At 52.3% G+C, this 27,295-nt stretch overlaps 8 protein-coding genes across 8 annotated transcripts; 3 read left to right on the forward strand and 5 right to left on the reverse strand.

The window, feature by feature from the left end:
• Window positions 1-217: 217 nt before the first annotated feature.
• On the forward strand, window positions 218-1,487 carry Triagg1_3648 (uncharacterized protein; the record flags this gene model as incomplete). The annotated part of the gene is made up of 5 exons (XM_062897963.1): window positions 218-226; window positions 300-632; window positions 695-970; window positions 1,040-1,176; window positions 1,247-1,487. The coding sequence occupies 5 exons, from the start codon at window positions 218-220 to the stop codon at window positions 1,485-1,487; spliced, it is 996 nt and encodes a 331-aa protein (XP_062757637.1).
• Window positions 1,488-2,459: 972 nt separating this feature from the next.
• Triagg1_3649 (uncharacterized protein) lies at window positions 2,460-4,097 on the forward strand (the record flags this gene model as incomplete). Its single annotated transcript, XM_062897965.1, has 1 exon — window positions 2,460-4,097. The coding sequence occupies one exon, from the start codon at window positions 2,460-2,462 to the stop codon at window positions 4,095-4,097; it is 1,638 nt and encodes a 545-aa protein (XP_062757638.1).
• Window positions 4,098-4,505: 408 nt separating this feature from the next.
• Window positions 4,506-11,301, reverse strand: Triagg1_3650 (uncharacterized protein; the record flags this gene model as incomplete). The annotated part of the gene is made up of 4 exons (XM_062897966.1): window positions 4,506-4,702; window positions 4,760-4,909; window positions 4,970-10,776; window positions 11,138-11,301. 4 exons carry the CDS (start codon window positions 11,299-11,301, stop codon window positions 4,506-4,508), a joined length of 6,318 nt encoding a protein of 2,105 aa, XP_062757639.1.
• A 1,550-nt stretch (window positions 11,302-12,851) lies between these two features.
• Triagg1_3651 (uncharacterized protein) lies at window positions 12,852-16,356 on the forward strand (the record flags this gene model as incomplete). Its single annotated transcript, XM_062897967.1, has 3 exons — window positions 12,852-15,998; window positions 16,072-16,176; window positions 16,282-16,356. 3 exons carry the CDS (start codon window positions 12,852-12,854, stop codon window positions 16,354-16,356), a joined length of 3,327 nt encoding a protein of 1,108 aa, XP_062757640.1.
• A 224-nt stretch (window positions 16,357-16,580) lies between these two features.
• Window positions 16,581-18,783, reverse strand: Triagg1_3652 (uncharacterized protein; the record flags this gene model as incomplete). Its single annotated transcript, XM_062897968.1, has 5 exons — window positions 16,581-16,612; window positions 16,694-17,661; window positions 17,745-18,427; window positions 18,487-18,697; window positions 18,761-18,783. The coding sequence occupies 5 exons, from the start codon at window positions 18,781-18,783 to the stop codon at window positions 16,581-16,583; spliced, it is 1,917 nt and encodes a 638-aa protein (XP_062757641.1).
• Window positions 18,784-19,673: 890 nt separating this feature from the next.
• On the reverse strand, window positions 19,674-20,880 carry Triagg1_3653 (uncharacterized protein; the record flags this gene model as incomplete). The annotated part of the gene is made up of 5 exons (XM_062897969.1): window positions 19,674-19,720; window positions 19,783-19,862; window positions 19,921-20,135; window positions 20,191-20,290; window positions 20,798-20,880. The coding sequence occupies 5 exons, from the start codon at window positions 20,878-20,880 to the stop codon at window positions 19,674-19,676; spliced, it is 525 nt and encodes a 174-aa protein (XP_062757642.1).
• Window positions 20,881-21,404: 524 nt separating this feature from the next.
• Window positions 21,405-23,142, reverse strand: Triagg1_3654 (uncharacterized protein; the record flags this gene model as incomplete). The annotated part of the gene is made up of 3 exons (XM_062897970.1): window positions 21,405-22,339; window positions 22,392-22,959; window positions 23,101-23,142. The coding sequence occupies 3 exons, from the start codon at window positions 23,140-23,142 to the stop codon at window positions 21,405-21,407; spliced, it is 1,545 nt and encodes a 514-aa protein (XP_062757643.1).
• A 393-nt stretch (window positions 23,143-23,535) lies between these two features.
• Triagg1_3655 (uncharacterized protein) lies at window positions 23,536-25,731 on the reverse strand (the record flags this gene model as incomplete). Its single annotated transcript, XM_062897971.1, has 5 exons — window positions 23,536-23,976; window positions 24,037-24,474; window positions 24,545-25,100; window positions 25,168-25,296; window positions 25,718-25,731. 5 exons carry the CDS (start codon window positions 25,729-25,731, stop codon window positions 23,536-23,538), a joined length of 1,578 nt encoding a protein of 525 aa, XP_062757644.1.
• Window positions 25,732-27,295: the final 1,564 nt, after the last annotated feature.

Below are 27,295 nucleotides of genomic sequence, written 5' to 3' on the forward strand. Positions count from 1 at the left end.
CCCCCTGCGTTTCCGGTTCCCAAGTCGCTCATTTACACGCATTCGTCGGCAGCGATCAAATACGACCGAAAGATATTCTAAAGAGCAGAGCGACGCTGCGTGGCCGTCGACCAATGCTGTCGCTTTGGCAGAGATCGGCTTAAAGCAACCCTCGACGTTGAAAACGCTACTTTGATCCCTTCGAGATCAAGTCGGCTCAATTGAGTCTCCCGCCATCATGTCAGCTGTACGCGGTGCCCTCGACTGATCGTCGACCACCACGCATGTGCTTTTCCGGCTGCTAATTTGATTCTCGATAGTCCGTACCCGACGCGCTCAAGCCTTCTCCCGGCACCAATTGGTCTTTGCAACTCAAGGAGACCGTCTCGCAGCCCGTGGTCGCCGCCTTCTGCGGTGGAGGCGTGGCCGGCGCTGTCTCCCGGACGGTGGTGTCGCCGCTGGAGAGACTCAAGATCCTGATGCAGATCCAGAGTGCCGGGCGAGAAGCCTACAAGCTGTCTGTCGGCCAGGCACTGGGCAAGATGTGGAGGGAGGAAGGGTGGAGGGGCTTCATGCGAGGAAACGGGACAAACTGCATCCGCATCGTTCCCTACTCTGCTGTCCAGTTTAGCAGTTACAACTTTTACAAAAAGGTAGTTTGCGTGCTATTCGCACTTTTGTAGATCCGGAAAGGCTAACCACGCGGCGTGATTAGAACATCTTCGAGCCCTATCTGGGAACCGACCTCAGCCCCTTTGCTCGCCTCGTCTGCGGTGGCCTTGCGGGCATCACGTCCGTCGTCTTCACATATCCGCTCGACATTGTCCGAACGCGCTTATCCATCCAGTCGGCGAGCTTTGCAGAGCTAGGAACGAGGCCAGACAAGCTGCCGGGCATGTGGGCGACCCTTGTCTCGATGTACAAGGCGGAAGGCGGCATGTCGGCGTTGTATCGTGGCATTGTCCCGACTGTGGCCGGCGTGGCTCCCTATGTGTGTTCTCACTGCCTCTCGCTCCATCATGCTGGGATAAATTGAGGTCGGACGCTGACAAGTCGATAGGTTGGTCTCAACTTCATGGTGTATGAGTCGATCCGCCAGGCATTGACTCCTGAGGGCGAGCAGAACCCCAGTGCTCTTCGCAAACTCCTGGCGGGTGCCATTTCCGGCGCAGTCGCTCAGACATGTACCTATCCATTGTAAGTCGTCTCTGGTTTTGTACTTTATCCTGTGATCGATTCTCCTGCTCACTGTCCATGTTCTGCATAGCGACGTTCTACGACGGCGTTTCCAGATCAACACCATGTCAGGCATGGGATACCAGTACAAATCCGTTTCAGACGCCGTCCGCGTCATTGTCCTCCAAGAGGGCGTCAAGGGGCTCTACAAGGGCATCGTCCCCAACCTGCTCAAGGTGGCGCCCAGCATGGCTTCGAGTTGGCTGAGCTTTGAGGTTACGCGTGATTTCCTGACAGATCTAAAACCGACCGAGGAGAGTCGAAGTTTATAAGAAAGGTTCTGTTTGGATTAGATGCATTGCTGTCTTTTTATTTTACTTTTTTTTTTGTTTTTTCTTTTTGTTTTTTCTTCTTCTTTCTTTGCTTCCCTCGTCATTTCTAGCATATAATATGTGTGTAAATATGAAGCAACGCAATGGGTACATATAGATGGAGTCAGAACAAAGTCGTATAGATACTGGGCTAGGTAGCATAAAATATCAAAAGCTCACGCACGCTACATGGGTATAATTAATGGCTGCTTGGGATATTAAATAAATAACTTGCCGCTTTTGAACAATCAAGTATTATATCGCAGCCCTTGGCTCAAGTGATGGTACCGTATAATAACGGGCTCAAGTGGGTCGTCTGGATGCTTACCACAAAGCCCCGAATCATTACCATATCATCCTCCATCATATCATGCTACACTACCTATAATACTGGATATTCACACAAAGTGCGTGTCTGAGCGTGCCGTGCAAATATCGACCCTGAAAGAGGTGAATCAGGCGCGCCGAGGTCTATTCGAGGGTCAGGCAAGGGAACAAACAAACAAGACGCTATGGCGACTCTTCTCTACCAAGGCCCATCCACCTGCTCACCTTGACCTTCTTTCATCCACCTTCATCTCTTCTTCCACACTCACTCTCTTCTTCGTCATTCTCTCTCAACATCTCATTTTAACGCTCTTTTTTTTATTGATCAACCCGTTGGCCATTTAAATAGTCAACCCATCGAGTTTCGCGCGTCTCCAGCCACGCGTCTTCATGTCATCACATCTTAATGACTTTGCTAATCTCTTCACATCGGGGTGCCAGCTTTGGGTATTGCCCAGACACGCTCTCCCCGGAAACGTGTTGAAGTTGTACATCAAAACACTCATTATATACCGTTTCTCTACGGCCGGCCACTCTTTACTCGCCGATGAATGAATGACTCAGCCCCTCGCACATTGACCTTTTTGGTGAATCATCATCATCATCATGCCCCCAAAATCACAACCAAGCGATGCCCCTGCACCGCAAAGCCGAACATACCGCTCGACGCCATCGGCCAAGCAGGTCCGTTTCCCCATGAGTCGCAGCAAAGTCCGTGGGCAGACCAAGGCCGCCCAGAAGCGGGACAAGAACGCGTCGTTGAAGCAGCAGACGCTCACGCAAATGGACTTTGTCTCGTCGTTTAGCGAAGAGGTGACGCTTTCGGATAGCGACGAAGCGTCGGATGATGCATTTTCCAGCCCAGAGAAGCCCGTCATTCATCAAAAAACCTCTTTGGAAGCTCAGTCAAAGGACAAGGAGGAGGAGGAGACGGTGGGAGACACGCCCGTCATTCAAGACTCTTATGCCTCTCCAGACGACAGCCTGTCGCCCTTGAAACTCCAGCCTATCCAACTACGAAATGTAGTGCCATCGCCCAGCCGCGTGAGAGGCACACCACCGCTGGACACAGTCAAGGCTTCTCCACGCCGTCGCGCCCACTGGAGTAGCAATCTAGGGGGTTCGAAAAGACTCAAGCCGTCTCAGGAAGACGACGTTCCATCTCCGACACGAGTCCGGTTCTTGCCTGCCAAGGATGTGGACGACCGGGAGATTCCAGACTCTGATGAGGAATACGAAGAGCTGGAGTTGCTGGAAGAGGATCAAGTAGTGCTCCAAGAGACGTTTGCGACGGGCCAAGAAACGCAGCTTGTCTTGGAGGAGCTTGCGTCGTTGGAATCTCCAGAGCAACGAGAACAGGGGCCGAGCGCAGTACCCAGTCAAGTATCGCCATCTACAGCAACTTCATCCGGAGCTTCTCTACACAACAAACCTGTTCCTCCAATAGAGACGACTAATCCTCTACCAACAACAAAAGCACCATCACAATCCCCCACCACCTCGCCATCGCCATCACCGAATCCCACCTCCGAATCCCACCGCCAAACCGATCTCAGCCAAAGTCCACACGATCAAATCTTCGAATCTCAACGCGTCCCCCTTCACATCCTCCAGTCATTCACCCCCGTATCCGCACGCACAGACATCCTCCTCCCCATCCCTTCCAAAGTCCTCGCCTCTCTCATCAACGGCTCCGAGCCACTCCTCCATCTGCCCTATCGACTTCCTCAGCTAGTTGCGCGGTTCTGGCTGCTGGACCAAGAAACCCTACGCTACATGGCCTGCGTACAGCCCGGCGAGCCCAGCGGCCCCAACTGGGACTATCACGTCGATCAAGTATACGAGCTCAACAACCCAGTGGAAGAGCGCGATATGCAAGAAGAGGGATGGGTCACCGGCCAGGTCCGACGCTATATTTACCTGCCCCCAGCCATAGTCGGCCAACTCCTCTGGAACCTCAGATGCGCCACCTTTGACCGTACAGGCCAAGAAGAACATGACGATGGAAACAGCGCCGTCGAGGCTTTGGATTCGCGCTCGCCCGAGTCCAGCATGCCTTTACATCCAGCGGCCCATTCCGGAAGCCGCTCGACTACTCACGATGCCGGCCAGCCGAGCAGTTTGCTGTTCCAAGACCACGGGAGCTCCTTGGCCACTCTCCCGGCAAATGCCGTCTTTGATTCCTCTCCGCTGTTGACAAAGAGCCAGATGCTTTCCGACAGTCTACTTAGCGACGATGTTTGATAGATAGCCTTGAAATATTACTAGAATTTGAATAGCTACATGGATGGATTAGAATCATCATGATGATATAGTCAATTAACAACTCACGTCTGTAATTTTACCCCGAGTTTGGCAATATGAGATTGCTCTGACCAAACCCCCATTCCTCTGTGTGCTGGAAATCTTTCCCTGCTTTTCGCCGCCGTTGCATATGCGTGCATTCCTCGAGGCCTTTCATCACTCTGCAACAAAAGGCTCTCTGCCCAAGTCCATATATCAAATACATTTTTCATCATTCGCAATATACTATTCCGTATTAATAGACTGATCCGTCCAACCACGCCGTCTAAGTAACTAGCCACCCATGCTTTTCACTTGCCTTTCACTCCATCATGCCGCACCAAGTCCCACGACTCGACTGTCAGCAGCTCATGACAAATGGAACGCTCCTTGCCCTTCCCTGATTGCAGTGTACAGCTGCTTTTTGAGGATATCCATGGTAGTGTAATCTGGAAGCTTTAGATAATTCACGCACGTCATGACGCTCGGAAGGTAAGCGTCTGAGGTGTACGGAGGCTCGCTGGGTTTACAAACAACAGTAAACATTGGAGTTAAACTTTTGAACCCTGGTTAACAGTAAGCACATGTTCCCATGCATCCAAGGCGACAATGGAAATACTCACCGCCAATGGGAAGCTTGGGGCTACCCGTAGTAAACTGTAAAAAGTCTCGTCGTTGTTTGAGATCCAGTTCGCTCATAGTCTGCAGTAAGTTCTTGACGCTTCGGCTGTCCATGTTGTAGCCATGGTCGGCCTTTATCGAATCCATGAGAGCTAGATCAACAAAGTCAGCTAACTGTTCATTTTTGTCAAGTATTCTAGGAATAAACTCACTCTCTAGACTCCAGTCCTCTTCTACTCGGCCAAACAAAGAAACCAATTCGTCTGGCGTAAAGGCTCTTAGTGCCGTGTATGGGAAAACCTGCGAGAAGCCAGTGCGGAAGGCGTCAATCTGACGTTTGACGCCAGACCCCAGAGTCATGTCAATGACCCTTTCCAAGTATAGATCGACATTCTCAATCGTGACTCGCTTCAGGGAGCCGTGCTCTTGGAGCTCAATATCCGGGTAGCCGGGCAGGGTAAAATCGAGACAGAGGTCATCCAGCCTCATATTGTCAATCATAATTCCCTCGGTATCTGCCACCTTCTGCGCAGGCGTGCGGGCTGGGTCTTCGTCAATTTCTTTCTTGGCCAGCACAAACTTTTTGATCGTAATGAGCGAGCGAGCAAGAACAGGATCGACAATCTTGACTGCTCCTAGAGATGGCTTGACGCCGGTCAGAGAGGCATCTCCGATTCGGAAAAAGATTGGATTCAAATGAATATCAATGATGCGTGAGTCAATCATTGACCGAGCCACAAATTTTCCGAGAGCTTTGAACATGTGAAGAATGCGCTCTCCATTCGGTGTTGTCGCCTCCTCAGAGCTGAGCGGGCGAGGAAACAGCCCTGTTTGGCCTGACACAAACTCGTCTGAGCCCGCAGAGTCGACTTCGCGCCAAAGCTTGAGCTTCTTCTTGGAGAATTCCTTGGACACTGTAGAGTAGAATTCAAGGGTTGGGCCCAAGCCTGTGCCGACTTCCTCGAAATACTCCACCTCTAGTATGCTTTGAGAAGCACCGTACAGTTCCATAACTTTCAACGCGGATTCGAGAATCTTTAGTCGAGATATTCGCACCTTTTGCCGCTGGAGGCGGCCCAAGAATGGCCGCTCGTTGGAGCGATCTCGCCGGTTATCGTCTGTGGAATACGCATTCTGCCAACGAGCCATTGACCTGGCATACCCAAAGGATGTCGACTGGAGAAAGAGATGCCGCGTCTCAAAGGGGAATAAAAAGGGGTAAAGGCGTGCTAGGTCTTCAGACCAGCTTGGCAAGCAGCTGCTTGCGACGATCAGTGGCTCCTCGAGCTGACGATTGAGCTTGGCCGTAAGCTTTGTGTTCACAAACTGTGACAGCAGCTCAACGCGCAGGCCAATGAGGCTATTCCGATTCTCGACCAAAACGTCTTCTATGTTTGCATTGAGGTCGTGAAGGATGTTGAGAAGTTGCAAGATGGAAGCAGTTATTGGGTGCTTCGCCAGTGAAGCCGCCATGCCTTTGTCTACTTCTCCATCAGCTTCGGCATTGAAGCTATTCGTCCTGGACTCTGCAGGGGGCTGCCCAGAAACTCTTCGAAACTTGATGGGATGCGTCGAGGACCAGATGTTTTTATTACCATGGTCATTCGTAGAAGATGTCGACATGTGAACGGCGCGGTAAATGGTTGTCTCGTTGGGAATAACCTTGCCATCTAGAGTAAACTCAATATGCCAATCTTGCGGGATAGTCTGAAGTATAGAGGCGTAAGAAGCATGCCGTGATGAAGGGTGGGGTGCTGCATGCGCACTGTTCCTATACAGTACTCGATCGTAGTCACGAAGATTTGCTCCAGGTGGTGTCGCAACTCTTGAGTTGTCTTCCTTTCGAGTCAAAATGGCGTTCTCAGCAGCTACTTCCAGATTGACGGCAGAAGTATCCGCCTCTCCCTTCTCTCCAATGTCTTCGTCGAGCTCACCGACAATGGCATCAAGAGCAGTACCATCACCAGCGTCATCGTCATCGTCATCGGTGAGCTGCTTCTCGTCCGCACACTCCAAGGTAGGCTGCGGCGCCTTGTCTTCGTCGGGAGGACGAGTCGGGGGCGTTGCTACACCTGCCGGTGATCTGAAAAGCCGGGAAGACCGCCGTAAAGATCCTTTGTCGTTGGAGGGTCCGGCATGCGGGGGCGGATTGGACATCTCGGCTGGCTTGCTGTTGATGGCTCCAGAGAATCTAGAGCCCGAAGACGCAGAAGATGTCGGTGGCAAGGGTGGCTGTTGCGTAGCCCCAGGCAGCGCGGAAGACTGCTCAGTTAGGCCGGCGCCTGCTGTGAGATTCTGGGATAAGCCAGAGCTGGCTATAGCCGCAAGAGCCCTAGAAAGCCCATCCCTTCGAGAGATCCTTGGCCGCTCTGCTAGGCTAATTCGTGGGCGAAGATAATCGTCCAGCGACTTGAACGTAGCAATTGCGTGAATGGAAACCATGATGTTTCGATAGGGGCGCGGAATCGATAACTCATCGTCCGCGACGAGCCTGAGTTTAAGCTGCTTGCCCAGCATTGAGGCCGGACTGCTGCGATTACCTTCAAAGCTGTTTTGATGAACTGTGATAACCTCGAAGTGCTCTGACCTACTGAGCAGATCTTGTAGTTTATGAATCAGCACACTAAACGGCGTGGCTTGCGATTCAATGATGCCAGTTTTAGGTCTAGATTTCATTGCGGGACTCATGAATACTTCTAAGAAGCTTGCCTGAGCAGAGTGCGCCAGTGCTTCGTCGGGATTGCTGAAGACTGCGAGGAGCACCCTTACCATGCCAGAGGCCAAAAGCTCTGCGCTAGTAACGCTTTCCAGGATATCGGTGTCAAAGTAAGAGGAAAGCTTCGAGAAGAGCATTCGTCCAGTTTCCGGAGACAACGTTTTGGATGTGCGAGTCAAATAAAAGGCCTCGAGCTCGTCTGCTAGATGAGACAAAGTTTCGAGAATCTGCGTGGCCTGCGCTCGCATTTCTTGACTGCGGCCGTCTTTTTCGTGGGCCTCTAGGAATTTTTTGGCGATGACGACGATACGAGACTTCATCAGTTGAACATTGGAGACGTAAGGAAGAGTTGCGGCATCCAAAGACATTGACGAGCCACGGGAACTAGCTGGTGAAGCGTCGCTGGCGTTGAGCTCATTATCGACATCCTCATCATCGCCGCCAGAAGAGTGGTGCTCATGAGCAGCAACAGCATCGCCTTCGTCCTCAACCTCTTCGTCTTCGTTATCATTGTCGTCGGACTCATGATCTGATGACGGCGCGCTGCTATCGCCAGCATCGGGCAAGCTCAATCTTTGAGACACATTCTTCGATTTGGAAGGGTCCTCCTTTATGCTGGGCTGGCCATCACCCAGGGCTAATTTTTGTATCTCAAATATCACGCCCTCGCGATAAAGCTGATATCGATAAACGCTGTCAAGGCGAGTAAGGAGTAACTCGGTCGCTTGAAGACCTAAAATAACCAGCGAAGGATGATCTTCTTGTGACAGAATGGAAGCCAAAAAGGATGCATAAGGTACTGGCGCCAATGCATCCGCAAGCAGGCCTTCGTCCAAGTTGGAGAGCATCTTTATCTGGGCAGTCAGGACTTTCTGGCGCACGCTCAGGTTGATTGTGCTGGAGAAGGCGTCGGTTAATGTTGGAAATATGATGAGCACGAAACGGCGAACTTGGTCCTTGCAATCTTTCAAAAGCTCAAGGCGGCGGTCGTTGTGATTCGGGTTACTTCTACCGCTCAAGGACGACGGCGTAATGGGCTCAATCGCATCGTGCAACTCCATAAAGTCTCCCATGGCAACCCCTGCATTGCGAGGTAACCCCGGAAGCAGCTCGCATATGACATTGAGAGCTTCCACAATCTGCTCGCGAGGTCGATGAATAAGCGCCTGCATGACGATTACACTGTCCAGCTTGGATGCCACATCTTCGGTCCCTGTTGGGGGAGAGACGCCCGTCAATATCTGATAGAGCGTCTCCACCACGTTTAGTTTGAACAGCTCAGAAGAGAGTCTGGGGCTGGCCCTGGCAGTGAAGGCTAGCACACGGAGGAACTGAGTATGGATATTGGGCCCAATGAGATTGGTCGTCCCCGGGACGAGAAGGCGTAATATTGCGCGCAAAAGGTCAACGCTAATCAGCTCTTCGAGCTTCGATGGGTGATACTTGAAGCTTTCGGCGATGCCAGAAACACACAAGGAAGCCTGCTCCACAACTCGTTGGTCGTTACTGTTGAGGACATTCAGGAGGGTTGGCATAACATCTTTAACCACGGGAAACGAGTCGTCGGGGATGTTTCGACAACAATTGGCGGCAGTGGTCACAGCCGTTCGCTGCGTGCTGGTTGCAAAGAAGTCAAGGTAGGATAGGCACGCCGTAAGGCCCCCTTCGCGGACGATACTAGAAGGATACTCGGTTGAGATCTTCTCAAGCGTACTCAGAGCTTGCTCGGCGAGGTCTATGAATGAGATTTCGAGCAGCTTTTGGCAGAGAACTGGAACAGCATTTCCATACACAACATTGGCGATGCTTGCGGGTAGAGCTTCCATGAGGTTCGCAAGGCAGCGACAGGCCAAGAGCATGGTCTCTGGGCTCTCTTCCCTAGACATGAGCTGAACGAGCTCCTTGACGAAGGCGTCGGGAGAAAAGTGGCCCGAGAGATTATCTTCATTGGACACTAGGAAAATCTCGGACAGCTCTTGCAGAGCAATCACCTGGACAGACGAATCATCACTACGTAGACTTGCAAGAAGCTCCCGAAGTCGACTGGACAAGCCGGTCATCATGCCGGTCAAAGCCCGCAAAGTGCTAGAAAGGCCGGAGTCATGGTCTCCTGGGCCGCCATAAGCGCCAAAGGGGTCGTCGTCGTTCTCGTCGTCATCTTCATCGTCGTCTTCGTCGTCTTCGTCCTCGTTTTCGTTTTCGTTGTCGTTTTCATGTTCGTCCTCGTCCTCCTCTTCGTCCTCGTCGTCTTCATCGTCGTCGTTGTATGAAGCGTGTTCGATGGAGGTTGTGCCGCCGTCTCTGCTCAAGTCATCGTCCTCTCCATGGCCATCGCCTTTGACAGTCTTGTGGGGTTGTGCATCTTGCCTCTGAGGCGACGAAGAAGAAAGCCGATCCTTGTCATCGCCCATGCCGGTCATAATGGCATCCTGGTCAGAAGCATTTCCTGTAAATAGTTGTGACTCCCGACTTGGCGGCATCGAAGTTACGGTGGCTTCGGGGAACGAGTTAGCAAAGAAGCCAGACGCTGTGAGATGTAGAGGCAGACCTTGGGACTGGGAAGAAGTTGGCTTGCTTCGAGCTGATCTTCGGCTACCAGTATGAGAAGTGGGAGACGTCTCCATGGCGGCGGCTACAGCAGGCACCCTGCTCTCGTTGATTAGCGCCATGTCCAAGGAAAACGAGCTTCTGACTAACTCGGCGCCGTCCATATCCGCTGCGGCCCTCCCCTTCCGCGGCAAGGATGAGTGGGATGAATGATGTACAGTTTCTGGTGGTGGCGGGACAGCAGCTTCAGGAATCTTTTGTCTCTTGGACCGTCGAACCGAAGAGCTAGGTTGGGGTCCGGTCGCAAGACTCTTCTCCGCGCTCGAAACTTTTCGCTTCCGGGACGACGACGACGACGACGACGATGGTGGGGGAGCAGTTGCAGACGAGGACTCTGGCAAGGGTACGGCAGAGGCCGAGGAGGCAGCAGGAGCTCGAGCCGCCTGGCTCGCTGCTTGGCGGGCGGAAGATCTGGTTATTCTGGGAGACATGAGAAACTTGCCGACAAGACTGCTTGCTTGCTCGTGCCCGAGGTGCAGACAAGGAACGGGGTTGGTTTGGGTTGGGGGCGGGGAGATGCGGGGAGGAAAGAGTCGAGTTGAGAACGAGAGGCTGAGGCTGAGGATGCTGCCCCAACGGCGATGTCGCAGCCAAGAGATGACGTTGCGCCAGGGTAGAGATGGAAGCGGTGCCTGTCGAGAGTGTGAAGGGGCGCCGACGCCAGACTCAAATCCAAGGGCTGTCTTTTGTCTTTGGCTTGTGCCTGGGCCAGAGTGAATAGATGAGGCACTGGCTGGTCTCTGCTAAGGTGAGGTGATGCGAGGCGAGGCGACGGGAAATGGAGGCTCCGGCATGCAGAGCAAGCACCTCATCCACCACGGCACTACCGATGGCAGTACTTTGGCGTGCAGAGGCGAGAGTTGGGAGTTTTGAAAGGGCCAGAGCTTTGCAGTGGACGATGGACGATGGATATCAAAAACAGGGCGAATCAAATCAAATCAGTGCTGGAAGGGCGATACGATGAATGCGCACAGGACAGCAGTCAAAGGGAGGGCCAGCCAGCAGTGCAGCCTCTCAACTGTACATGAGCTGTAGCCACAGCAAGCTTCATTCATACCTTGTGACAGTGGCCGCTACAGGCCTCGCGGCAGCAGATACAGCGGTCGAAGCAGCGGTGGGATTGGGCGCGGGCGCGGGCGTGGGCGTGGGCGTAGGTGAGGGCGTGGACGAGGCCGCGGGAAGTCGCACTTCGTGGTCGGTTGCCGTTGTTTGTTCTGCCATGCCCAAACTACGCCATCAGGAGGGCAAGCACGAGCTTAGTAGGCAGGGCAGGAAGCACGAGATAAGAAGAAGACCGGGGGGGGAGAGAGGAGGATAAGGTGTGGCGATAAGAGAGACCACGGGACAAGAGTAGAGTAGAGCAGAGGATAGAGGTATAGAGTAAGAGTAAGACGGAGTAGGTAGACAGGACAGCAACGGCGGTTAGGTAAGTTGGGTGTCGAGATGGAGATGGAGATGGAGATGGAGATGCAGACGCAGACGCAGATGGAAACGGAGATGGGAATCGGAACGGAGCCCAGCAGGGCCAGAGCAGACGCGCGCCGCTTGTTGGCGATGCACCGAGTGGTTGCTCCTCATCTGAGACGCAGCGTCGAGAGTGGCAGCAGCCACGGGGACAGGGCCGGGACAGGATCAATCAGCAAGTCGAGAGAGAGGTCAACGACTGGTGCTCGTTACTGGCCGCCCACTCAGCTCAGAGCATTGCAAGGTCCGAGAGTGATGTGACGAAGCGTTGCAGTAGCACCGAGTGTGGTTTGCTACCCGCTGCGGATGGCGGGGGCCCATTAGTCATTATGAGAGATATTCAGCTGTTAGCGATGCAAAGACTCGGGTTGTCACTGATGGGCGGAAAGGCTGTGGCTGGCTACACGCGGTACTACGTCGCTACTAAAAAGCTTGGACTGCAGTGATGGTTTGCAACGACATGGTAGTTGATTCTCTACACCAATACTATAGCCCAACTATGTAGGTACTATATTACCGAGTAGTATATCAAAGAAAGCATCATAAAAGACACTGTAACAGACCATGTAAACACCTGTCAGCTTTAAAACCACGACGTGTATGTGCACCTTGGTAGATAAGGTACGATACAAGGCCAACAACAACGGTCCATGACAGCTCGCCAAACCCACCCACTTCAAGCCACCACTTTACCTTAATTCGATAACCTCCCTCTCCCCCCATGCAAAAGCATCCCGATAGGCAAAAACAGTACCTTGCCTTGTCCATCAAATGCAAATACAGACAGCTGCATGCCCTCATTACATTAGCACCATGCGCATCCCTTGGCGGCTTAGTCAGGATGCACACTCACATGGCCTCACAATCCATCTATCGGTGTGAATATCCAGCGCTGTGCAGCTTTACCCTGGAGGGGGGCAGCGGGGAGGACGGTGGGGCTCCATAGCTCAGGTGCCCCTTTTACTCCCCCAAGCTCGCCTGTATATCTATCGATAGAATACTCCTTTGCCGGATCAAATCCTTTCTTCTCGCGACCCGGGAGACGCTGAATATTCCATTCATTCATCGCCATAGTTCGCCAAGAGGTTCCGGGGCGGGCTCGTTTCATTCCATCTACGCGACCACGATTACGCACGTTATGACCATACAAGTATACGGATAGACAGACAGACGTTCAACGAAAGCATCAACTTCAAAGGCGCTTGCTCCCAAGGTAGGTCTGTGTGCCGCGCGCCGTGTACGAGTATCGACGGAAACGTGTCAACTAACGCCTTGTCCAGCGCTACTTAATTCATACTTGTACTACAATGCCTGAGAGCGAGGTTTCCGCTCCCCCCAAGGCTGAGGCGACCGAGTCGCATGCTGCCGAGAAAAGCAGCCCTACACAGGCCTCGGCTGGAAGAGCCACCCCCCGCTATGCCAGCGCAACCGCTACTTCGACGGTAGCCAGGACGTCGGTCGGCCCTGGTGCGCGATCTCCCGCCTTGAACAAGACGCACACTCGTTCATCCCCCTCGGTACATCGATCTACTGCTTCCACGTCCGGGCTGGGTCATCGAAGCGGTGCCAGCGTCGGTGCGGGCGACGATGCCGTCAAATCTGCATCGCGAAGAGAGAGCACCGTCGTTTCAGCAGAGAAAAAGGCCGGTGCGACATCCACTACCGCCACCGCCCGTCGATCCACCGTTGGTGTCGGTGCGGCAAGTCCCAAGCCCACTGTTGGCCAACGGACCAAGCCGAGCGGGAGCTCCGAGTCGTTGTCTTCGACCAGGACACCAGTCTCTCGAAGCGCTGTTTCATCGAGCGCCGCAGCCGATGCACGGAAGAGACCAGCTGCACCGGGCATAGTCACTGGGGCCTCACGACCGTCCACACGAACCTCGGTTCGCGACGCTCACATTGACAGCCCTAAACTTGACGAGTTAAATTCCAAGCTAGCCGACAAGGACAAGGAAATTGAGTCTCTCAAAACAGAACTGACCACGTTCGAAAGCACCGTGGCCGAACTTCGCCAGCAACTCGAGACCAGTGGCCAGCAAGCAGAGGATGGCGGTTCTAACGAGGAGCAAAAGGACGCGCCAGACGCGCCCAAGACTGATTACGATGCCATCATACGTGATCTGGAAGCTCAGCTGCAGGAGAAAGCTGACAAGCTTCGTGCTGTGGATGCAGAGCTCTCCGAGGCTGCTCACGCTAAAGAGCAGGGAGGAGAAACCCTCGAGGAGCTGCAGAAGGAGCTTGAGAGTCTAAAGCTCGAAAACCAAGAGAGGATCAAGGCAACAGAAAGCCAGGGAGGAGAAGCTCTCGAGGCACTGCAAAAGGAGCTCGAGGCCTTGAAGCTTGAAAACCAAGAGAAGATCAAGGAGGCGGAGAACCAGGCCGCAGAAGCCCGTGATGCTCTGCAGAAGGAGCTTGACAGCCTGAAGCTCGAAAACCAAGAGAAAATCAAGGCAACGGAAAGCCAAGGAGGAGAAGCCCTCGATACTCTGCAGAAGGAGCTGGAAAGTCTAAAGCACGACAGCGATGAGAAGCTCAAGGCTGCGGAGGCCCAGGCGGCAGAGGCACGCGATGCGTTGCAGAAGGAGCTGGAAAATCTAAAGCACGAAAGCGAAGAGAAGCTCAAGGTTGCCGAGGCCCAAGCTGCCGAGGCTCGCGATACGCTGCAGAAGGAGCTTGAGAGTGTGAAGCTTGAAGGCGAGGAGAAGCTCAAGGCAAAGGAGAGCGAATATGAGCAAGCCATACGTGACTATGCCGCCCAGGTCGAGAAGCTGCAGGCTTCTGTCTCCGACAAGGCAGAGTCAGACACTGCGGTGGCAGATTTGCAATCCAAGTTTGACGCGACTGTTCAAAACCTGCAGCAGCAGGTTGACGAATTAACCGCTTCGAAGACCGAACTGGAATCAACCATTGAGTCAGTCAAGACTGAGCGCGATGAGCTCAGCGGCAAGATTGCCCATCTCGAAAGCGAAATCCTGGAGTTCAAGACCAGGCTCGCAACATCGGAGACGGCAATCAAGGAGGCTGAGTCCAACGCAGACAGCGACAAGCTGAAGATTCAAAGCGAGTTGGCCGCTCGGGGCGCAGAGCTTGAAGCCACCCGCAAGAGCGAAGCTGAGCTGCAAAGCACAGTTGGGGAGCTGAAAGCTACGCTAACCAGCAAGGACGAGGAGGTCGCTAGCTTGAAGGCCATGCACGACGAGCGCCTGAAGCAGATTTCTCAAGACTACGAAAACGAAATTGAAAGTCTTCGTGGCGATGCCTTCTTCAAGCGAAGATTCGAGGAGTTGGAAAAGCAGCACAACGAGCTACAGACATCCGCGGCCCAAGATTCAGAGCAGCACGCAAAGGCCCTAGCAGAGGCGGAAGAGCGCCGCTTGTCAGCCGTCAATATCCTCGAGGCAAAGCAAGCGGAATACGAGGCGGAGCTTGACAAGATACGAAACCTTCACGCCGAAGAGTTGACATCTGCCAAAACTAGTGCCGCAGAAGCCTTGGATGCTCATGTCAAGGAACTTGATGCCATCAAGGCTCGATGCGACGAGCAGCTTCGTCTTGCGTTAGCAGACGGAGAGGCTTCATCTGCCGAATTCTCCAAGTCTCTTCAAACTTCTCATGAGAAGCTGGTGGATGAGCTCAAGAGACAACATGAAGAGGAGAAGCAAGAACTGGTTGCTGCCCATCAATCCAACCTGACAGCAGCCACCAGTCAGCACGAGTCAGCTTTGGCCACGCTGCAAACAGAGCTTGAGCAGGCCACCGCGCTGCTGGAGAAGACGAAAGCCATCAACATCCAGGAACTGGAGGAGGCCAAGCGTGAACTGCACGGCACACATGCCGCTGAGATTGAGAAACTCGCCGCTGCGCACACCGACGCAAGTTTCTCGCTCAAGGAAGAAGGGCTTCAGATGAAGCAACAGCTAAACGAGCTGCAAGCTGTGTACCGGCAAATGGAGACTGCTCTGGATGATTCCAAGGCCAAGAACGCCAGCCTGGAACAGCAATTGTCAGCCCAGGCCGCCACCGCCGGAACCCTCCAGGAGTCTCTGCAAAAGATGCAGGAGCAGCTCGTTGCCGCCCAAGCCGAGGCCGACGAGCTCAGCCAGCAGCTTGCCCAGGAAAAGATGGAGCGCATGGTTGCCCTGGCCGAGTTGGATGCCGTCAAGAGGCCTCAGGACTCGACGGCTCTCAACAACCTCAAGGCTGAGCTCGCTGCCGTCAGGGCAGAGCTGCAAGCCACTCAGGCCGAGCTGAAGAAGAAGGAAGATGTCGCTCGGAATGATTACAACGACTTGAACGATAGCATGACTACGTTGCTGGAGGAGGCCAACAAGAAGTCGACCGAGTCACAGCTGCAAGTCGAGCAGTTTATGAAGAAGCTCGAGGACGCAGATGACAAGTACGATCAACTGCTGGCCCAGTTCAAGATCAAGAATGCAGAGCTAGCCGAGGCCGAGGTAAGTTTTACACACCAAACTTCACTCAACCCAACTCAATGTACTCTCACCAACTAACACCATCACGAACAAGGCTCAAGCCGCTCTGTACAAGTCCAACAGCGGCAGGACCGGCAACGCCGGCTTAGATGACTCAGCCGAAGGCGACGAAGATCACTCTTCAACAGCATTAGCTTTGGTGCGAGAGTCCCTTGAAAATCGCAGCCTTTCCCGTAATCCCGTCTTTTTTTTCTTTTCAACACTCGGTTGATGGTGCCTTGATGTAGCTAACCGTTTGAAGTAGCTCAGCAAAGTTAGATTGACGGCGAAGCAAGTCGATACTCTCGATCGGGAGATGAGAGACCGCAACTTACAGTAAGCAGTTCAACTTGGGCTTCTATTGCAACCAACCTGTGGGGAACACACGCTGACTATTTGTTTCTTCTTTGAACAATCCAGACTTCTTAATTCAATCACGGACGTGAAGATGTCTTCTTAAAATCGGCGGGAAATTTACTATACTCTTGTACATCTTAATTAATATTTAGTGGTAATTAACATTGCCTTGTATTGAGCAGTTGAATCAAGACTTGTAAAACAATTTTACATTTTATCATGAGCCGCCATGAGAGATCCTGCATCGTCACATGTTAGCAATTATACATATATATAAACAATAATAGACTGTAGCCTATAACATATCATTCTTGACTTACCAATAAACGTAGTTACCAGGCGACTGCGAACTTGGCAGATATCCTCCGGGACAAGCCATATGGTGGCACCAAGCTTACGAGCGATGCTGATACTCAACTTGGCGTTCATGTATGCGTCTTCTTCTGTCTGGCCGGGAGTCACGAGGTCATAGTCGACGTAGCTGCTCTTCATGCCGTTCAATACGTCCAAAAGGAAGATGCCAGAGCCAATGGCCGGATCCTTGAAAGACCGGATAGATGAGTTGCGACCGCCCTTCTTGGACATGTCGTTGGCCCATCTAACCATTTCAGCGTCGGTAATCTCTCTCTTGCCGAGCTTCTGTGCCAACGAGGACAAAGTCACCGTAATGTTCTTTCGCATGAGTTGCCAGACGAGTCCCAGCGTCAATGTTCTTTGACCGTCAGTGATGTCTGCTCCTTGGATGCCCACAAGAGAGAATCCATTCTGTTTGCCAAGCTCAATGGCGTAATTGGTGTTCTCGACGGCCTTGAATCTAAGCATTTCGCCTCCGTGGGCGGGAGCCTTGTTAACGTGGCGCCAGTTCACAGAGCCCTTGATGACTTTGTCGTATGCCTGCAAAAGCACCGATCCGTCTCTCAAGTCATCAAAGAAGGAGACTACAGCAGGCTGCACGTCCAAACTGTTGAGCCATAGGGTAAAGACTCTTGCCTCGCGCTCTCCCTCTGCGTCAAAGTCTTCAACTTCCAGCTTCTCCTCTTCCGTGATGGGGTCGAGCGCGGGATGAGTGTTGAAGAGATTGGCCACGAACGCCAAGTTAAGCTTCGGGTTACCCGCAACCAAGGATGACGGAGTCAGGAACTTGCGGCATCCAAGCTTATCAGCTTCTTGCAAAGTTTCCTCGGCTCTCTGCGCGAGATCTCTGGTTTGCAAAGCGGCTCGAGTGCAGCCGTACTCGGATCCAATCTGCGCGAGAAGAACGGTATAATTTTCACTGTCCTTGACATCGCTAGAGAAATTTGTAACTCTGAGGGTAGGAGGACAAGTCAGTAAATTGATCGCATGGGAAAAACAAGAAGAGAAAACACGAACCTTCGGGGCCAGTTTGCGGCCTTCAAGTGGTAGTTGAACCAGCGAAGCAGGATCTGCTCCGGGGGCAGTCTCAGGAACTGTTCTAGAGTTTCATCCTCCTCCAGTAGCCGGTAGAGCTCAGGGTGCAGCTTAATGTCAATCTTACCCAAGAGACCTCGTCGGATGATTTGCCAAATGAGGCCCAGGATAAGATGCTCGCGAACTTCGATGATGTCACCCGCTCCAATGTTGACAACGGAGCAGCCGATACCCTTGCAAGACTCAATGACGATGTTGTTGTTCTCGCTCATCTGGAAGGCATTGAGAGTTTTGGTCTTTCGTCCAGGAATGTTCATGACTCGTTCATCGATAGTATCAGGAACGCTATCGTTGATGAGCTTCGCAAGCACCAATCCGTCTTTACATTCATCAAACATTTCGAATGTGTCGGTAGGGAACGGAAGTCGGCTCCCAATGTCCGGATCACCGGCCAACACCGCATTGATATGGCGTGTAAACTCGGTCCGTTCATCTTCGTTGATTGTGTGTGTGGTGTTTGCGTTTGATCCCTGCACTTGGATCTTACCACTCACGCTGCCCTTGGACGCATGGCCGTGGGCAGGTCCAGATCCAGGCTGAGCCGGGGCAGGGCCGGTAGACATGCGTTTCTGGGCGACCGACCCAGCGCGCAGCTTCGCAATAAGCTACCAAACGGTTAGAGAGGGTGCAAAAAGTGAGCTGTGATGTGACATAGTTAACTGACGCCGACATAGTCCTCCAGCTCCACTCGTCGCGAGGAGTCCAGATCTACTTCTTTCAGGGCTTGTCGGACAACATCGTATGGCTGGTTTTCGCTCTGCTGGGTTGCTTTGATGGCAGTTGCTTCGTCGAGGTAGCCTCGGTCCTCGACGTCCAGCCTCTGGAAGGCATCGGAGAGCTGGAAGATCTCGTTCTGCGGAAACTGAGGAAACTTCCTGCGCAGCTGTTAGATCCCACCAAGACAGTGACACGCCGTACCAAACGGAAGCCTTGCATACCTCTGTAGCTTGAGGACGTTCATACTGGGCGATGCTGGCGATATTCCGCTCGGGAAGATGGACGTTTGTGTTTGGAATTGAAGGAACCGCGCGTCGCTGGGAGGCAATACAATAAGTAGGTACTAAGCTATGATGTTAGCTAAGGAGGGGGTTACGACAGCGACAGTCGTCAAACCCCACACAGCCACAGTCTCCCCCCCACGCTAAACTGTTAGCTGCCTATTCAGCTGGAGCTAAATAGCTCAGGGCCATAATCCAGAGTACAAAGCAGGCACCTGTATTTTACTGCTGCTGCCTACGATAGGTACATACAGGCAGCTGCTGTAGGGGATACCCAGGTAGGGACAGACTCCATTTATACGGCTAAGAAACAATTAGGCATGGATGGATGCTTATTTTTTATTTTATTTTCAGGTACGTATAATGATAAATGATCAAGTTGATGGCATTGTGATTGTGTGATTATGTGATGGTGATTGTGCAGGTGCAGGTGTAGGTGTAGGTACCGGTGCACAGATGTCACGATCCCTTCAAGGCTCCCATTTATACAGGTACCTAAGGTACTAAGCTACAGAGGAAGGTACCTAGTAGTTACTAATGTTAAGAAACAACAATAAAACTATTTTATTACTAGGTAGCTATTAGTTACAACTCCAAAATATCGCAGCCCGTTTCAGGCGCGTATTCGAACACCATTATAACTAGCATAAGTTTCTGCCTGGCAATGCCAAGCATCCCATATCCCACAATGAAGCCGTATCACATTCTTGAAAGGGGGAAACACCTGGAAACCCGAGCATTGTACAAAACGATCGATGGGAGAAGAAGACACGGGTAGAAAGGAGAGTAACAAGGCCGAGACCCCAGATACTCAGTCCACTGCCGTAATACTCTTCGACATTTGCGGCCTCTACTACTCAGCAACATCAAGATCGTCATGGGCGGGAAGAGGGCTCTCAGCTAAGCAGAAACATCAGTAAGCAGGTTTCAAGGATCTGGAGCAAGATGGTCCACCACGTTACCTTTCCTTTCATCACCGTTGGTTCCATTCTCCTTTCGGTCACGATCATCGCGCTCATCTTTGGCATCGCGGTCACGGTCCCTATACGGCCAATCATGTCAAAATTTGGATTCATCGTTGATGAGATTCACAACCATACCGGTGTTCAGGGCTTCGAGACCGGTCTCGGTCCCTTCGGCTATCACGATCATAATCTCTGTCGCGATCGCGGCGCTCGTCTTTCCGTGGGGAATAGTCGCGGGTGCTGCGTCGAGGGGATGGTGACCGTCCGCGGCGAGGAGATCGGGGTCCACGACGATCACGATCACGCCCAGATTCGAAGCGCCAAGAGGCTGATGGAGGCGTTCTGGCCCACTAGCAGCGCGTTAATATCGTCCAATGAGTCGATTATAGATCTGCGAATACATACCTCGATCTTCAATAGGTCATCTCGGCCAATGCGTTTGTTGTGCATTTCGTGATACGCATCATCGGCATCACGTCGGTCTTCGTATTCGACGAATGCGAACCTGAGAGCGGTCAGCATGTCTGAATCTGGCCACAACAAGGGCCAAAGAAACCACCCACAGTCGACTGGAAGTGGATCGCGGTGCAGGAATATCGCAGCGGACCAAGCGCCCATATCTGTCCAAACATGATCATTAGCGATGCCATCACAAGGCAGAAGGTGGAAGGCGCAGTCGCCGGGGTAGCCGTTTTCTCGGGCAATTTTCGTTGACTGTTTTTTGCCCTGAGAAAGGAGGTGCAATCTAACTATCCATTCAAACAGAGAACAACCTCGAGGCGATGGATGAAACGCATGTGGCCGACGCGGCAGGAAAAGGGAGAGGTAGGCTCAGGCGTCAGCGGGGGGGAGAGGGTTGCGAGGGCATCGACATCGACGTGGGGATCAAATCTGTCCATCGAAAGGAATCCCCCGTTGCGGTATGAGACGAGGCGCGAGCGAGGACGAGGACGAGGACGAGGGCGAAAGCGAGGGCGAAAGCGTGAGCGTGAGCGTGGCGTGGTTGACATACCGTTCGAATTCGTAGGCAAGGTCGCGGGCGCGGGTGCCGTGGCTGAAGCCTGTCACATATAAGGTAGTGCCGCCGCGAGACATGTTTTTTTTTTTTTGGTTTGCAAAGAATAACAGCAATCAATCTGGAGGCGTAATGGATCAAGCAGATGATAAAGAGGTGAATGATCCTGGCGTGTGCTCAGTTGACGTTTGCAGGTGCTGAGATTAGTTTGAGGTTACTAAGGTAGGGAAAAAATACTAGAACGGAGATTTAAACCAAGCCAAGCCCAAACAGGTAGGATATTTTAGTAATTAGCACTTCTCCACACTTGTACAAAATAATGACGACGACGGTGAAATCCCTAGACAAAACACCAAACCCCTTGTGTCCAAATGTAAAACACTACCTACCTATGTATTCACAAATCATGAAATTTCTGTCACAGGAACATGTAAGTAAACATAATATTTAATAATCAATGTATATACTGTATATTTGAAACTGCAGCTTGTATATCCTGTGCATGAAATATACGATCAATTGTTCATTTAGTTAGTCATTATCCTATTCCCTTCATCTTCATCCACTCTTATTTACCTTCACTGTTACAATTAGTTGTATATCGTCATCGACCAGTAAGAACAAACTTTCCGGTCTCAACCCTAAACTTCCATCCGTCACGAGTGAGTGCCGCTGCCACGGCTTGTCGGAGCGGTGAAACCCCCCCAGCACTGTGATGGCCCAAGCCAGTTATAATGGTCAGGTTCCGCTCCGACGACTGGCCTTCTCGTGATTCATATCGTAATTCACGTCGCGTTTGCCACCAATCTACAGCCCGTTGGCGAGCAATTCGCACTCCGTCAAGAACAGACACGCCGTGTAAGTCAATCGTCGTGTTAGTGCTTTGTTGATCGACATGTATGTCAGCTGCAGCTGATGTAGCTTCCTGGGCACGTCTTCCAAGTTCGCGAGCTCGTTGTGCATAATAACCTGCCGCCTGTCGATATACCGGATTTGATGCTCCGCGCCGGTAAAGAGTTCCGGCGGAGGCCATGGCGTCTTGTTTCTGTTTATGTAGAGCATTTGATGCTTGAAGCGTCCGGGTGAGATCAGCACCGGCTCTTGTCACTGGGGGAGATCTTTGGCGAGCTCCCTTTCTTTCCGCCAGAGCATCAACAGCTGCCCCCGCCAGCCCTTCTATGTCTTCGTGTGGCAGAGGCGTCAACCTGTAACTCAACTCAAGTTTCTGGTTCATCGATCGCTTGCTGAAATATGTGTTTAACAACGACGCAAGCTCGGCAGAGGAAGTGGACATTGATCCCGTTATCTGAACAATCACTTCCAAATAAATTTCTGGGACGCCGCGATATTTTTGTTTGAGGTCGCCGGCAGCCTTCTTCTCCGTACTTGTCAATGGCTCGCCGTTCTCTTGCAAGAGGTGTTGATCCAAGATTCCTATTACAGTGCCAATTTTGGAGTTTCCGCTTTCAGCATACATTATGGAAACTTCTTCTGTAGACATGTGCAATCGCTTTGCTATGTAGGTAATAGCTGCCGGGGCTGCGGTGCGTTAGTATCATAACAGTCATGCGTTTTGCAATGATCAACTTACTGTTCAATCTGCTTGAATTGCTCACGCTGCCATCATATCCTGTTTCACCAGCTTTGCCAGCAGATTTGGCCCCAGATTCGTTAGCACCGAGCGACCACTCATTCGATGAGGGAGCTTGATCACTTGTGGATTGGATGTATTGTAGATTGAGTAGACTATCCAACGCAGCGGCAACGACACCATCTGCGTTATTCAGGACATGCCTAATGTCAACACCATCTATTCGAGGGAATAGGCTCTGGAGCTGCATAATGTCTCTCTCCAAAACCTCAGATTTGGACAACCGTGTATCCGACGACAGAGTATCAATACTTTCATCATCCGATGTCACGTTTCCCTGGTTGAACCTGGAGACAGGGGCAGCGTCATCAATCGGATTCTGATCTTGGTGTTCCGTAAATCGATATGCACCGCTCGGGTCGAAGCTGCTGGCTTCTTCGAAGACCACATTTTGTGCGAGACTACGCAAAGTGGAACAGGCTTCATCATAGCCGGTACTGGTGCTTAGATCATAGTCACTCGCAATAGCAACAATTAGAGAATCATCCAGCAGGGAGTGGAATGAATCCTAGCGATAAGATATCGTCAGCACCCAAGGACTGTTTGAATTGTGTTGCCATGGTGGAGTGCAGAGTGTAGGTAGCTATAGGAAAGAGTCCAAGGCAAAGGTTGGAAACAACTGCACCGTGTAGAACGAGGAGAGACATACTCGTAATTGTTGAAGCTGCGAAGGGAGAGCAATATTACTCATTTGATAAGATACTGGTTAATTGGGAGCATATTGGAGTAGTAATAAATGTTGCGAGCTAGGCCAAACACTGGGTAAGATGCATTGCTGTAACCCGCCCATTAAGTACCTATCTGGCTTAGTTCAAAGTTTATTGCAAAATTACATAATACCATTACTTGCTCACTCCAATTACTATCATCTGTGTCTACCTACTCGTATAGCAGTAGAGTAAAAAGCGTAGGTATTTGATATCCTTATCACAAACATCACAGGCAAACGATTTGGCTTTCCACAATTGTAAATTTTTTACTGCTTTTTTGACTTTTGCACTACAAACCTAATTATCCCTTTTTATGTCATATTATCATGTGCTATTCATACCCAACTTTAAATAGATTTTTGCCTTTTATAACTTTATGCCTGGTATGTTGAGGCGGAAACGTTGCCACCACGGCCAGTCCAGTTGACGTGGATGTCCTTGCCCTGGGGGTACTTGTCGCTAGCAAACTCAGGCTTGATGTGGAAAGTGTGAGCGCCAAAGTAGTCACGCTGGGCTTGCAGTAGGTTGGCGGGGAGGTCCTTGGTGCGGTAGCCATCGAACCATGACAGGGCGGTGCCGAAGGCAGGGGTGGGGATGCCGAGCTCAGCAGCCTGGGCAACGACGGCTCTCCAGCCGGGCTGAGCCTTGTGGATGGCCTCGTTGAAGAACTTGTCGAAGAGCAGGTTCTTCAGGTCGGGCTCATTGCGGTAAGCAGAGGTGATGTCCTTGAGGAAGACGGATCGGATAATGCAGCCACCACGCCACATGAGAGCGATGGAGGGCTTGTTAAGCTTCCAGTTGAACTCGCGGGCGGCCTGTTACAAATTGTGCGTTAGCTCAAATCTGGAAGCTTGGGTACATCTGCTTCTTCTTACCTCCTGCATGAGCATGAAGCCCTGGGCATATGAGATGATCTTGGAGGCATACAGAGCCTGCTCGAGGTCCTCAAGGAACTGCTCCTTGTTACCCTCGAACTTGCCGCTGCCACGGGAAACATAACGGAGCTTGGTGGAAGCCTCGGTACGCTCGTCCTTGATACCAGACAGGCATCGGGCCAGGACGGCCTCGGCAATCAGGGTAACGGGCATACCGAGGTCGAGGGCGTTGATGGCAGTCCACTTTCCGGTTCCCTTCTGGCCAGCCTTGTCCAGGATCTTGTCAACCAGAGCGGTGTTGTCATCGTCATTGAAGTAGAGGATGTCACGGGTGATCTCGATCAGGAAAGAGTCGAGAACGCCCTTGTTCCACTTGCCAAAGACGTCACCAATCTCCTTGCTGGAGAGGCCAAGACCACGCTTCATGATGTCGTACGCCTGCGAAACGAGCGTTGGTTAGCTATACGCGCGGGATGTTGAAATGGGACTAAGTTATGGACGAGCTTACCTCGCAGATGAGCTGCATGTCACCGTACTCGATACCGTTGTGAACCATCTTGACGTAGTGACCAGCACCTTCGTCGCCGACCCACTCACAGCAGGCCTCGCCGTCGCTCTTGGCGGCAATGGCCTGGAAGATGTCCTTGATGTGAGGCCAGGCCTCCTCGTTACCACCGGGCATCAGAGAGGGGCCGAATCGGGCACCCTCTTCACCTCCGGAAACACCGGAGCCGACGAATCGGATGTTCTTGGCGCTGAGCTCCTTGGTGCGGCGGTTGGAGTCGGGGAAGTGAGAGTTGCCACCATCGATGATGATGTCGCCGGCGTCGAGGTAGGGCAGGAGTCTCTCAATCCACTCATCGACGGCCTTACCAGCCTGGACGAGGAGCATGATGCGGCGGGGGGACTTGAGGCTGTCGATGAACTCCTTGTCGCTGTGAGCGCCAACAACGGACTTGCCCTTGGCCTCGTTGGCCAAGAAGGCGTCGACCTTGGAGACGGTTCGGTTGTAAGCGGTGATTGTGAAGCCATTGTCAGCCATGTTGAGAATCAAGTTCTGTCCCCTGGCGAGCCGGTAATGTCAGCAAACACGGCGGCCAATTATGACCCGGAGGAGAGGTTGCAACTTACATGACAGCAAGGCCGATGAGGCCAAGATCCGCGCTTGGAACAGTGTCAGCATTTCCCGAAGCTTGACCGGCAGTGGAGGAGGAATCAGATTGCGAAGCGCCGCCAAGCTTGATGTTTGCGAGGCGAGCGCTACCTCAGGACCATGAGCAGAGTGCAGAGAAAGTAGGAAAGGGGGCAATGAATGGCGAAGGAGAAGGAGAAGCTCGGAAGTCGGGAGACGCGGGGAGACACAAAAGCAAGCATAAAGCATCAGCGAGCATCAGCGAGCATCAAGCAGCTGCCGGCAAGCTACCAGCAGCAACTATCAAACAATGAGACTCCCGCAGCCCATCACCCCGCCACAGCAAAGCCCAGAGCTCGGCACCAGATACAAGAGACCGCAATCTCGCCTCAATTGCGTGCGGGAATTGAGGTCATCCAAAGGTGACGAGCTGGGCTTTTTCAGGGCGGGGTGGTGGGGTAACGAATGACAAAGGATGAGGAGGGGTTGAGGCAGGAGGAGTAAGTAGCAGGAGAGGGAAAAGAAGCAGAGGCCGGGGCGGAGACTTACACAGGGCCAGACATTGCGAGGGTTGTTGTAGCAGCAAAGGGGTATTTCTTTGGAGATTCGAAAAGCAACGGATGTTGATTCACAACAGATGGATGGTATTGCGAGGATGGAGAGAATGGAGAGAATGGAGGAGAGAACGGGAGGGACAGATAGGGAGGGACGGAGGTAAGTAAATATAGTGGGATGGTGGGAAGCATCCATTCTTAGTGGGAAAACACGGGGCCCGGAACGGGGATGCGCGCCCAGGCTTGGAGGCGCCCAGCAACGCCCAGGAAGCAGGAGGTTTGCGTTTGGGTTTTGGCTTGAGAACTCGGCGTGTGATTGTGATTGGCCCAGGGCGACGCATCGTCATCGCTGCTCTTTTACCTCATACAAACGTCTAACCAGTCTATAACGCTAGCCACGTTTTATCACCATGCTCCGTGGCTGCGGGCTACGAGTACAACATGGGGAAAATGCTATTCCATCCCATGCCATTTTCTTACTTAGTACTGCACGGCACTTTTCGTCTCGTCTTTGTCTGGCGTCGTCTTGCGTCGTCTGGTGATGATGTCGTCCCGCAGGCAAATCCCACCGAGACGGTACGAGTACTCTCCTCTGTGAACTTGGCCCCCGGGCGCCGCTTTGTGGGAAATTCCGCATTTCCGTACGCCTTGGTGCAAAGGCCGTGTCTGTCTCTTCCACCGTCTTCTACAGTAGCCCCGACACAAGGCACCTATTGCTGGATCGGGACAATCCATCCATATGAGCGCAATATCGTATTGGCCTTGCCCGCCCCACCTCACGGCAGCTATCATATGTAGGTTGCCTCTCCGGCTGCCTCGGGCGGGGCGTCTTTGAGCCCGGAGCCTTTCAACACAAAGCAATCGTCCATAAGGTAATCAATGACTGTACAAACCTACCGCGCTTGGTAAACGGTGCTGCCCAAGTACATGAGCAATGGCTACCTTACATTAGCTCGCCTTGGGTAGCTTATTAACCCTTCAAATGCTGTGCCCACCTAAGGTACTGTATGCTTACAGTGCGCAAGCCCTCAGCCTTCCTCTCCCCTTCCGGCATCTCCCACTTACTCAGAAGCAACGATAATCCCCAGTTTAAAATGGAGATGGAAAGACGCTCTTCTCCCCTGTAGGAACTTTCAAGACGAAGGCGATTTGCGAGCCTCAACAAACCCCGGCAGCCAACCCGGGGCTACGGGAGGGCAGGCATCCATGTTAGTTCGCCTCTTGTTGAAACGTCGCTTTTCAAGGCACTTGTCGTCTCAAATGCATGTCATCTGATACTCCAAACCATTCGCCGGCCAAGCAGCACGGGGGTATTTATCATACCGTGCATGAAGCCGTTCGCACTCTGATGGGAAATCATCCTCAACGGGTTGGAAATTCAAGTTCCTCTTCGGCCCCACCTTGAACACTGAGGTAATTGGTAATACTCCGCCCATTGCCTCTATGATCGTGGCTACGGGCCGAAACACTCCAACACCTAAGCCACCAGGCATGGCCGGTAAGAGGGGGGGGGGGGGGGGGGGGGGGACTTGCCCGGTGATGTGGGATTTTTTTTTAAATTATTTGGGTAATT

This window comes from Trichoderma aggressivum (genome assembly GCF_033847375.1).
Source record: "Trichoderma aggressivum f. europaeum strain CBS 100526 chromosome Unknown scaffold_010, whole genome shotgun sequence".
NCBI classification, from domain to species: domain Eukaryota; kingdom Fungi; phylum Ascomycota; class Sordariomycetes; order Hypocreales; family Hypocreaceae; genus Trichoderma; species Trichoderma aggressivum.